Below are 12283 nucleotides of genomic sequence, written 5' to 3' on the forward strand. Positions count from 1 at the left end.
CGATCATTTATGATAGAAATGTAAAGCAGTGATTCGATTGTAAATATTTCTCATTTCCAATAAAACACATTAAATGGATTGAAATGATCCATCTGAGAAAACTTGCTCTCTTGGTCTTAGTTACATGATTTAAAGTGAATATTTTTAGGTTTTGGTGCTCTCAGTATGTGTTAAAACATGCTTCCTTCCTTCCTTTGTTAGAATCTGAGCATCTAAAATGCTCCTAAAAGCTGAGAAGTTTGCATCTTTGTGTAAATAAAGATAAAAGATCAAATCAGTGGTCAACATGAGGAGAATCTGCTTCAAGCTTCGTACCCGAAGAGTTCAGTATTAGATAAATGTTAAATAAACTCATATTAACTAAATACATGAGAATAATATCGGAATAAATGTGTCATAAAAAACTAAATGTTTCTTTATTTTGGCCTTTTTTCCCCTAAATAACAAGATTATTTACTAAATCTTTTAAGCAATATGCTGTCATGAAAAAATAAATAATATGATAAAATAATTAGTTTTAGCTCCATTTATCTGCTGAAACTCATTTGAAATTGAACCGTTTTTGGGTGTTTTTACTACAGCTTTAAGGTTTTATTGTAAATGACCTCCTTTTTCATGTTTTTGGTTCTTTCACATTAAGTTTTCCTGCAGATGTTATTCTGAAAGTATAAACTTTAATGTTTTCCTGAGAATTTGTGCTGTAATAAGAGTTGTATTGTTGTGATGTTAATAATCTGCTTCATCATTAAAGTCGTGTTTGCTCTTTAATAAAAGAAAAATAAATTCATCTCGAGGTTCATTAGTTTTTACTCGTTTCTGCCACCTGGTGGACAAAGTTATGTATGTTGGTTAGTCTTTACCAGGTTCCACAAAGAGATGAAACCTGGCAGCAGAGTGGAAGCATAGTTCGGGCTGCTGCATGAAGGGTTCTGGGTTTGGAGGGCGCTAGTTCGATGCCCGCAGCCAAAGCGAGTCTCTCAGAGCAGCAACTTATTATATTAGACTATTCTAATGAGTCTGAAGCAGTTTTATCAGACAGAAACTGACTGATTCCAGACGTCTGAAGTGTGGTGGAGTAGCTCAGGCTGATGGAGGCTGCCTGGGGTCGGACTCTTCATGGGTTCAGATGCTCTGTGGACTTCCAGCTTTCATTCTTTAAGGATCTAATCATCATTTCTTCCAGGCACCAACAGCCAAAGTGAGCTTTGTGTGAGAGTTAAAGGGCAGATAGCTCAGGCTGATAAACTCTGAGCTGCTGTTTGGGAGCGTTGGGATCGAAGCCCACAGCTGCTGTTAGGGGGAGGATTTCAGCTTTGGAGGCTCTGAGGTAAAAACCTCTGACTTAATGAATTTTACAGTCCAACACCTGGAATGAAGACTTTAAAAGGCTCCGAGAACATCTCCCGATGCCCAGAGGCGGCGTGATGGTAGATAACAGCGAGCTGTTGGGGGAGAAGACCTGGTTCGAGTCCTAACTGCTCTCCTAACTGCTCTCCTAACTGGTCTCCTAACTGGTCTCCAGCCTGTGCTGTGAAACCTCTGCAGATGGTCCAGAACGCGGTGGCGCATATTACCTTTTATCTTGCAAAGTATCGTTAAAGACGGTAGAAAAGGTTCGAGCGCCTGCTTCAAGCTGCCCAGCCGGAAATACTTCTGCAACACTGTCTGTTTTTCACTTTTCAATTTAAGATTGAGATAAAATCAAAATCGTGATTTTATTTTTTAAAAATCGTGATATGATATTTTTGCCACATCGCCCCCCCGTATGTATGATATGAATCTGAACTGCAGACATCAGCTGATGCAGTTTGGTGAATCTGATGGGAGGAAGGAGGAGTTTCTGATGAACAGCACAGCGGGAGGATTCCTGGTTTGAATCGCTCGGTGGTGTCCGGCATCATCTTCCACTCTGTGGCGTTCTGCGGCAGCCGGCTGAAGGCTGGTCCTGTCCTGGCACTTTTACCACACATTTAAAGCACATTTATGCTGATATTTTTCTAAATGTTCGCAGAACAAACAAGTGTTTTGAAAAGAAATTGTTTCGTAAATGAATCCACGTGTTTGCTGCATCATAGAAAGGTTCTGTTCAGAAATATCTGTGATACTGTTCATAAGTACATTCGATGCACTGCATTGTGGTCATTAAAAAGAGAAGAATTTAACATAGAAAAACAACTACAATCAACTTATCTGGGTTTAAAGTTAAATAACTTCTTACTAAACCGCTTCTGCATGAATTGGACTGATTTGGATTTAAAATAGTTGGATTTGACTGAACTACATCACAATTAATTGGATTGCAATTGGCTGGAATTGGACCCATCTTTGAGACTACATTTGCTGGTGATTTGACGCTTTATGAATAAAACTGAAGTGAATTTAAATGAACCGATCAAGAAATAAAATAAAATAAAAAAGCTTTAACATATAGGTATTCCCATTACTCATCTAGAAATAAAACATTAAAAACGCTTTTAATGGGTAAATAAATACATTAACTTAAATAAACTAAATTATTAGCGTAAGCAGCAGCTAGCTAAGACCAAAACAGACAACATTAACACAGGCATTTGACAAAAGCACACCGTATGACAAGTCAAGCAAGTGATAGAAAGAGGTAACAGAAGCAGTTACCTTTTAAATAACTTCTTATTTAACTGCTTCTGCCTGAATTGGACTGATTTGGATTTAAAATAGTTGGATTTGACTGAACTACATCACAATTAATTGGATTGCAATTGGTGACTGGTGATTTGACACTTTATGTAAAACTGAAGTGAATTTAAATGAACCGATCAAGAAATAAAATAAAATTTAAAAAGCTTTAACATATACGTATTCCCATAACTCAAATAAATAAATACATTAACTTCAATAAACTAAATTATTCTCCACTTGTAACAGCGGTGATATGGATCCTCAGTTTGTTCCAGTAGGTGGCGGTAATGAGCCAGTTCAACCGAGAATACACGAAGAAGAACAACTAGCTGGTTAGCATTTAGGCTATGAGGCAAGCGGACTCACTCAGTCTCTGCTGTACGTTCCGACGTCAGCTAAACAGCATAAAAGCTAAAGTGAAAAAATGTGGTGCGATTAATTAATCCGATAAACATTCACTCTCAGGGCTGCTCCAATTCTTAGCTATTTCGCTAAAGGCTAGTTAGCCCCGTTAGCCAAGCTAACGGCAGCCTGAACACTTTCAACGCAAAAACGCAGATTTATTGAGAGTCCAGATGGAAACAAACGCCCCGAAAAGACGCGACAACAAGAAGTCACTGCGGGTGAAGGTGATAAGCCTCGGAAATGCCGAAGTGGGAAAGGTACGACACCTTCAGTTTATTTTAGACCGAAATCCTGATGAAGTCTGGTACGTTCCCAGGTTTCCGGCTGTATTAAACCTTTGTTTAGTGTGTTTTAAATGACAATAAATGATGTGTTAACTGGAAGAAACGTTTGTTATGGACGTTTTTGTGTTCTTCGTGTCCACCTTTAAGATGTCCTCAACCCTGCTGTATTTCTCCTCCTGTTTGACACCGAACTCCCTTTAAAAAAATAAGACTTTTTGGTGGAAACCACAAGTTTTCTGAAGATTTGACACCGAGGAGCAAATCTTTGGAAGAATTTCACTTTTTCTGAGATTCGGCAAATGTTTCCCATGAAAGTAACGTGTCAAGATAAATTAATGTCTTTTAGTTAGTAACAAACAAGCCAAAGATCATACATTTAACTATATTAAATAAAGATATGATATGAAACCCTGACAAACCAATGTTGGTTAATTATTTAGACAAGTTTAACATAAAAACTTAAAAGGACTTAGGACTTAAAAGCTTCAGACCAATTATGGAAAAACTTTAGTGAACAACAATAAATGAATCAACAAAAAAATAGGTGTGAAAAGTCTTGGTTTAGACGTGTTTTTACTCAGTTCTTGTTTCCTCCTCAGAGCTGCATCATCAAGCGATACTGCGAGAAGAGGTTTGTTCCAAAGTATCTGGCGACGATCGGCATCGACTACGGCGTCACCAAGTGAGTCCACTCACCGTGAGCGTGCGCACGTTGTTGTGCACGCCACTGATGTGTGTGTCTGTGTGTCAGAGTGCAGGTTCGAGACCGAGAAATCAAAGTGAACATCTTCGACATGGCCGGACATCCCTTCTTCTACGAGGTGAGTGTAATGCTGGGTGCTGCCAGCAGGGGGAGTTTGTGTCTGGGGTGTAATGCTGGGTGCTGCCAGCAGGGGGAGTTTGTGTCCGGGGTGTAATGCTTGGTGCTGCCAGCAGGGGGAGTTTGTGTCCGGGGTGTAATGCTGGGTGCTGCCAGCAGGGGGAGTTTGTGTCCGGGGTGTAATGCTCGGTGCTGCCAGCAGGGGGAGTTTGTGTCCGGGGTGTAATGCTGGGTGCTGCCAGCAGGGGGAGTTTGTGTCCGGGGTGTAATGCTGGGTGCTGCCAGCAGGGGGAGTTTGTGTCCGGGTGTAATGCTGGGTGCTGCCAGCAGGGGGAGTTTGTGTCCGGGGTGTAATGCTGGGTGCTGCCAGCAGGGGGAGTTTGTGTCCGGGGTGTAATGCTGGGTGCTGCCAGCAGGGGGAGTTTGTGTCCGGGGTGTAATGCTGGGTGCTGCCAGCAGGGGGAGTTAGTGTCTGTGGTGTAATGCTGGGTGCTGCCAGCAGGGGGAGTTTGTGTCCGGGTGTAATGCTCGGTGCTGCCAGCAGGGGGAGTTTGTGTCTGTGGTGTAATGCTGGGTGCTGCCAGCAGGGGGAGTTTGTGTCCGGGGTGTAATGCTCGGTGCTGCCAGCAGGGGGAGTTTGTGTCTGGGTGTAATGCTCGGTGCTGCCAGCAGGGGGAGTTTGTGTCCGGGGTGTAATGCTGGGTGCTGCCAGCAGGGGGAGTTTGTGTCCGGGGTGTAATGCTGGGTGCTGCCAGCAGGGGGAGTTTGTGTCCGGGTGTAATGCTGGGTGCTGCCAGCAGGGGGAGTTTGTGTCCGGGTGTAATGCTGGGTGCTGCCAGCAGGGGGAGTTTGTGTCCGGGTGTAATGCTCGGTGCTGCCAGCAGGGGGAGTTTGTGTCTGGGGTGTAATGCTGGGTGCTGCCAGCAGGGGGAGTTTGTGTCCGGGGTGTAATGCTGGGTGCTGCCAGCAGGGGGAGTTTGTGTCCGGGTGTAATGCTGGGTGCTGCCAGCAGGGGGAGTTTGTGTCCGGGTGTAATGCTGGGTGCTGCCAGCAGGGGGAGTTTGTGTCCGGGGTGTAATGCTCGGTGCTGCCAGCAGGGGGAGTTTGTGTCCGGGTGTAATGCTCGGTGCTGCCAGCAGGGGGAGTTTGTGTCCGGGTGTAATGCTCGGTGCTGCCAGCAGGGGGAGTTTGTGTCCGGGTGTAATGCTGGGTGCTGCCAGCAGGGGGAGTTTGTGTCCGGGGTGTAATGCTGGGTGCTGCCAGCAGGGGGAGTTTGTGTCTGTGGTGTAATGCTGGGTGCTGCCAGCAGGGGGAGCCGCTGACGCCTGTCGGACTTTCAGGTTCGGAACGAGTTCTACAAGGACAGCCAGGGCGTGCTGCTGGTGTACGACGTGGGCCTCAGGGAGAGCTTCGACGCCCTGGACAGCTGGCTGGGAGAGATGAAGCAGGAAATGGGCTCTCAGGCCAACATGGACAGCATCGTCTTCGTCGTCTGCGCCAACAAGGTCTGATTGGTCCAGTTCCACGCCGCCTGTGGCGGTCTGCACCCTCACCTTATTTACGGGTTGACAAAATGTCACCAAAGCACCATGTTTCTCTGAAAGGAAACTTCACTTTCATGTCGAATTTTCAGCTGAATTTAGAGAAAATGTTTATTTTTGGTGAAGTAAGTTTAGGTTTGGTCGTTTTTAACACCCAAAGATCATCTGAAAATGATAAATCTGAGCAGTTTTCCACATTTTTATTCTTTGTTTTCCTGTTTCAGGTTGTGGAAGTAATTAAATGTGATGCTTTATTGAAGATAAAACGATGATTTCCTGTAAAATCCTTGAGTTCTGAGTGAAAAACAAACCATTTACAGGCCAATGCATGTATTTCCTCATTTGTGCTCAGTTGATGTTTTCATTTGAACTTCATGATGTTTTACTTTTATATACTAATGATTTTTGTTTAATAACTAAAACTGAGTCACTAAAAACCTGAAAAACGTAAATAAATGTTTATGTTGAGGACTTTTGAGGATTTTTATCATTTTACACAAGTTTAAAGTAATTTTCAGGGGTTTATTGTATATAATCTGGTGTTAAAACTCTGATATGATCCTTTTAACCGTAATAAAACCTGAAAGTCTCTGATCCGTGCAGGTGGACCTGACGAAGCGGCGGGTGGTGGACGAGGGCGAGGGCCGTCTGTGGGCGGAGTCCAGAGGGTTCCATTACTTTGAGACGTCGGCGCAGAGCGGCGAGGGCATCAACGAGATGTTCCAGGTAAGCGTCGCACCTGTGCAGGTGTTCAGGCTTTTAGAAGAAGACCTGAGCTTAGTGTCGTCCGCAGGCTTTTTTCTCCTCCATCACCGACATGTGCGAGAACGGCGGGAAGCGGCCGGTGTCGGAGGTCAGCGTCGGCTTCACCAAGGAGCAGGCCGACACCATTCGAAGGATCCGCAACAGCAAGGACTCCTGGGACATGTTGGGGGTGAAGCCCGGCGCAACACGGTGAGAAACCTTCACCAGTGATGTCACCAGTGATGTCACCAGGGATGTCACCAGTGATGTCACCAGTGATGTCATCAGTGATGTCATCAGTGATGTCACCAGTGATGTCATCAGTGATGTCACCAGGGATGTCACCAGTGATGTCACCAGTGATGTCATCAGTGATGTCACCACTTGCCAATTAGCTCAACAGATTTCCTGCCTTCATAAATTTTGGGTCACACTTTCTCCATTATAAACCCGTTGAAATCAAACTTTAAGGTGTTCTTTTCGTAGACGTGTTTAAGGTCTTATTTAATCATCTCAGAGCAGCGGTTCCCCACCTGAGGGATTTACTGAGCTGCAGGAAATAAAAGACTTCCTGGAAGAACTCGGTGCTGATCCCACCTCAAAGAGGCTGAAACAGCTCCTCCAGTAACTCCTCGATGAAAATGATCTGCTTCAATGCTTCGTTTAACTCTCATCAACGTGTTCTGCTCAGGACGCTAGCAGGGAACAGAAAGAAGCTAGCAGGGAACAGAAGGACGCTAGCAGGGAACAGAAAGAAGCTAGCAGGGAACAGAAGGAAGGTAGCAGGGAACAGAAAGAAGCTAGCAGGGAACAGAAGGAAGCTAGCAGGGAACAGAAGGAAGCTAGCAGGGAACAGAAGGAAGCTAGCAGGGAACAGAAAGAAGCTAGCAGGGAACAGAAGGAAGCTAGCAGAGAACAGAAGGAAGCTAGCAGAGAACAGAAGGAAGCTAGCAGGGAACAGAAGGAAGCTAGCAGAGAACAGAAGGAAGCTGGCAGAGAACAGAAGGAAGCTAGCAGAGAACAGAAGGAAGCTAGCAGAGAACAGAAGGAAGCTAGCAGGGAACAGAAGGAAGCTAGCAGGGAACAGAAGGAAGCTAGCAGAGAACAGAAGGAAGCTAGCAGAGAACAGAAGGAAGCTAGCAGGGAACAGAAGGAAGCTAGCAGAGAACAGAAGGAAGCTAGCAGAGAACAGAAGGAAGCTAGCAGGGAACAGAAGGAAGCTAGCAGAGAACAGAAGGAAGCTAGCAGAGAACAGAAGGAAGCTAGCAGGGAACAGAAGGAAGCTAGCAGAGAACAGAAGGAAGCTAGCAGAGAACAGAAGGAAGCTAGCAGGGAACAGAAGGAAGCTAGCAGGGAACAGAAGGAACAACGGCCGTGACAGCAAAAACTGTCCCTGTGAAACATGTTGGCAGGAATTAAACGAAGCAAATCGAGGAATCATTTCAGCCCGTTTTATTTGACTGTTTTTGATGGAGGTAGAAATTAATGTTCATGTCCTTTAAAATGCGACAGTTTACGGTTTAATTTTATTCCAAAGTTTGATGTCATGCATGATTCTCTGCTGCGTGTCACTGAAAAATGACATTTATGGACACTTGATCTCTAATGTTGGTTCCCACCTCCTTGTTTCCAGGGAGGAGGTGAACAAGGCGTACAGGAAGCTGGCGGTTCTGCTGCACCCAGACAAATGCGTGGCGCCCGGCAGTGAAGACGCCTTCAAGGCGGTGGTGAACGCCCGCACCTCACTGCTGAAGAACATTAAGTAACGCAGAAGGCCTCAGTTTTTTATTTCTGTATTTATGCAGCGTTAATGTGCCACTTTGCTGTTCGCCAACCGCGTTTAAACGTCTTTAACTTATTTACTTTCTGTGAGGATGAAGGAAGATTCAGACATTTTGAAGTAAAAAATCCATTTTTCACTCCCAACTTTTACATCCAAATTTCTAATTTATGTAAAACAATTTGAAGATTTTTTTCATTTTATTTACTTAAAACAATTTGAATCCAAACTTTTACAAATTGTTTTAATATTTAAGTTGAATTTAACAGGTTATTTGAGGTAAAATGAATGGAAAAAGAATATATGGAACATAAATGTGGCCAAAAAAAAAAAATCTAATTCTTTTGAATTTGTAAAAAAACTTGTCGTATAAATTTTATTTAATGTCGTTATTTTCTTCAGATATAAAAAACTTTAGGTTAATTTAAGTAAAAAGATTCTTCTTCGATTAAAATCGAGCTTTTTAGTCAAAGATGGGACAGAATAACAAAGGTTGATGCATAAATTTCCTGTTTATTTATTGCAAAGCTCACATTTTAACTGTTAAATGTGTAGAAAAGTTTCAGCTCAAAGCTTTGAGGGTAAAAAGGATTCTGAGGGAGTTTCAACACATTTCAGTGAGGATGTCGGGTTTCGTGCCTTCGTTTGAAGCTCATTTAACGAATCCTTTGACTTTAAACCGGTTTGGTGACGTTATCACGTGATTTTCACTCAGTTCCTGAAGCTTCTGGTCTCGTGTGTGTAAAAGTCCACATAAAGTTTGCCAAATCAATACGAGTTGAATATTAGATGTAATCAAACTGCATGTTGAAATGTGCTTTTGAACTTTCCACCAACCTTCTGAAGCCAGGAGGGTGTAAAGGTGAGCAAACTGCTGTTTTATCGGCTCGCTTCATAGCTAATGACCTTTAACTCATAGTCAGTTCCCTTAAAGTCAGAAAATATATCTAATTTATATGTATATATATGTCTATGTGTGTAATATACAGCGTATGGAATCGTTTCCATAGATTTGCTGCTTTGTTTTCTTAATTAATTAGTTTTTATCCAGATAAATTTCATCCTATAATTCCAGTTTGTTCCCTAAAACTAAAAAAGTCGGTTCATCTGCATTTAAAACTCATTTTATTGTCCATTTTTATCTTTTAGGGATATAATTTGCTGCCCAAAAACATAACATTTTCACATTCTGTTCAGTGATAAATTTTATTTTAGTTCCTTCATCTTTAGTCATGTGTTCCAACACATTTTATTCTCTTATTTGGCCCGTTTGACTGCATAAGTTGATGATTTTCTGACTTTTCTAAGTAATTTCTCTCTTCTGTTACCGTATTAATCATTTCTATTGAACTGTAATTAGTTCCCTTAACTTACAAATCTGTGACCAAACGTGTTGCCACAGATAAACAGAAGAAGGTTGAATCACTTGTTCCCTTAAATTTGCCTGATTTTATTTTTTTGTCCCCTTAAAATGACTAAATTGTTGAATTATTTCAGTTCTTTCCGTTTAAGGTATGTCAACCATTTATAAAAATATTAAAATTTGTCTTCAGATTGATCCTCAGACACCTTAGTTACCAACAGTCAGCTTAAACTGAGTAATAAAATTACCCAGAACTACAAATGTTGTCCTTTAACTTGCAGTTTAGTTCCCAGAAATTGTAAATGACATGAATTATTAATCAAATCAACACATTTATTCCCTCTTACCTGTCAGAAATGTCCCCCGAGCTGTAATTTAAGGTTAAAAACCATGTATAAAGTCACTGCCAAACGGTATTAACGGTATAATTTCCCACATGCAATTTGTTCCCTGAATTTACTCCCTGTTAGATTTCAGGCTTCGCTTCTCTTGGCTTCTTTCTCCAGTTTGGTGCCAAACAACCTGGAATTAAAATGGATTTTTGTTGTTTTTTACCTTGGTTTCACACAACAACAACCTTGAAGGTAAATATTTGTTTTTGTAAATGAGAACTGGAGCGTGTCTTTACCTCCTCTGTTAGCAGCCGGGGGTCAGAGCTGTGGTTTGGGCCTCACGGCGCCTCTTAATGGTTTCAGCCTCTCAGAGCAGGTGTGTGTGTCCTGAGGTCATGTGACACTGCCCACAGGTCACCTGACCTGTGACATCACCCCTTCTGAGGCTGACAGGCTGCATCGGATCGTATTTGGAGACGTATGCACGCACTGCTCTTTGTTTTTCCCTCAACTCATTTGCACTTTAAATAGAGATTACTCCGTGTTTTAAGTGAAAAACTGCAGAAAAGGCAGCAGTTTCACCCTTTTTAAAGCAACATTTCTTTACCTGAGACTCACGTTTACACGCCAATGGTGAAATTTGGACGGTCCAAAAAGAAGGACTCCGTTTACTGACTTTTTATCATGAATGAACATGTTAAAGCAGCAAAGTGTTTGATACTGTGAAGAGCTGACGGACGGCATGAAAACATGTTATCATAGTTTTATATTTTTACATTTATGTGTGTCCACAGGAATGAATAAAAACAGCCTGAGCTTCCATTTGCTGACTTTGTTTGACTTGTTTTTCATATTTAATAAGTTTAAATCAAGCGTTTACCAGGTTTCACCACCTTTGGTGCTTTCACTGAACCGTCTGACGTCTCTGAGGTCAGTCCCCATGCCGTCGGTCCCCCGGCTGTCGGTCCCCCTGCCGTCAGTCCCCCGGCCGTCGGTCCCCCTGCCGTCGGTCCCCCTGCCGTCGGTCCCCCGGTCGTCGGTCCCCCTGCCTTCGGTCCCCCTGCCGTCTGTCCCCCGGCCGTCGGTCCCCCTGCCGTCGGTCCCCCTGCCTTCGGTCCCCCTGCCGTCGGTCCCCCTGCCGTCTGTCCCCCTGCCGTCTGTCCCCCTGCCGTCGGTCCCCCTGCCGTCGGTCCCCCTGCCTTCGGTCCCCCTGCCGTCTGTCCCCCTGCCGTCGGTCCCCCTGCCGTCGGTCCCCCTGCCGTCTGTCCCCCTGCCGTCTGTCCCCCTGCCGTCGGTCCCCCTGCCGTCGGTCCCCCTGCCGTCGGTCCCCCTGCCGTCGGTCCCCCTGCCTTCGGTCCCCCTGCCGTCTGTCCCCCTGCCGTCTGTCCCCCTGCCGTCTGTCCCCCTGCCGTCGGTCCCCCTGCCGTCGGTCCCCCTGCCGTCGGTCCCCCTGCCTTCGGTCCCCCTGCCGTCTGTCCCCCTGCCGTCGGTCCCCCTGCCTTCGGTCCCCCTGCCTTCGGTCCCCCTGCCGTCTGTCCCCCTGCCGTCGGTCCCCCTGCCGTCGGTCCCCCTGCCGTCGGTCCCCCTGCCGTCTGTCCCCCTGCCGTCGGTCCCCCTGCCGTCTGTCCCCCTGCCGTCGGTCCCCCTGCCGTCGGTCCCCCTGCCGTCGGTCCCCCTGCCGTCGGTCCCCCTGCCGTCGGTCCCCCTGCCGTCGGTCCCCCTGCCTTCGGTCCCCCTGCCGTCGGTCCCCCGGTCGTCTGTCCCCCTGTCGTCGGTCCCCCTGCCGTCAGCACCTGAACTATGAGGAACCGCCTGCTGCATCAACACTTAATCACAGATCTCTGGATTCTTTGAGTAACTCACATTAATCTTAAACCCACCGAACAGTTATTGAGTTGCCACCAAAGCGCTGAACTCCACCAGACCTCTGAGGGAGGCATCTGGCACCGAGCTGTGAGCAGCACGTCCTTTAAGTCCGAGGGGGGGGGGCCTCTGGGGGTCGGACTTGGTTTTCCAGCCAGTCCTGAATGGTCAGACGCAGGTTTCCCTGCAGAACATCGTCCAAAGCGTCACTTTCCGTCTGTTAAGTTTAGTCCAGCTCAGTTTTATTCTCATCTGATGACCTTTCCGCGCTCCTCTGTTGGGTCGGGCCGACCTTCCCACCACGTGTGCCTCACTGAGCCTTGGTTGACCCACCAGGGTCACAGGTCAAAGGTCAACAGGTTATTCACACAGACTGAGAAAGTCAGGACATGAGACTTGGAACCAGCCTTCAACGACTGCAGCTTTGCCACCAGATGGCGCCAGAGGGAGCCTTCCCCGTCAGATAATTACATCCTCGTGCTTCCATCTATCT

The 12283-nt window shown here is 45.4% G+C and overlaps 1 protein-coding gene across 1 annotated transcript; it reads left to right on the forward strand.

Annotated features, from left to right (window-relative positions):
* The first annotated feature begins 2974 nt into the window (after positions 1–2974).
* On the forward strand, positions 2975–10749 carry LOC140288887 (dnaJ homolog subfamily C member 27). Its single transcript, XM_072379222.1, has 7 exons — positions 2975–3320; positions 3947–4029; positions 4099–4168; positions 5508–5672; positions 6312–6434; positions 6502–6662; positions 8086–10749. Exons 1-7 carry the CDS (start codon positions 3234–3236, stop codon positions 8216–8218), a joined length of 822 nt encoding a protein of 273 aa, XP_072235323.1. The 5' UTR covers positions 2975–3233; the 3' UTR covers positions 8219–10749.
* Positions 10750–12283: the final 1534 nt, after the last annotated feature.

The sequence above is a fragment of the Leuresthes tenuis genome, unplaced genomic scaffold (assembly GCF_036924035.1).
Source record: "Leuresthes tenuis unplaced genomic scaffold, fLeuTen1.0.hap1 SCAF_1, whole genome shotgun sequence".
Taxonomy (NCBI): domain Eukaryota; kingdom Metazoa; phylum Chordata; class Actinopteri; order Atheriniformes; family Atherinopsidae; genus Leuresthes; species Leuresthes tenuis.

What these genes read in the sequence shown, in the direction of transcription:
- LOC140288887 (XM_072379222.1), top strand. Translation starts at nt 3,234, where the DNA reads ATGGAAACAAACGCCCCGAAAAGACGCGACAACAAGAAGTCACTGCGG. An exon ending in GAAATGCCGAAGTGGGAAAG is followed by an intron (nt 3,321 to 3,946) that starts GTACGACACCTT and finishes TTTCCTCCTCAG; the next exon opens with AGCTGCATCATCAAGCGATA. An exon ending in ATCGACTACGGCGTCACCAA is followed by an intron (nt 4,030 to 4,098) that starts GTGAGTCCACTC and finishes TCTGTGTGTCAG; the next exon opens with AGTGCAGGTTCGAGACCGAG.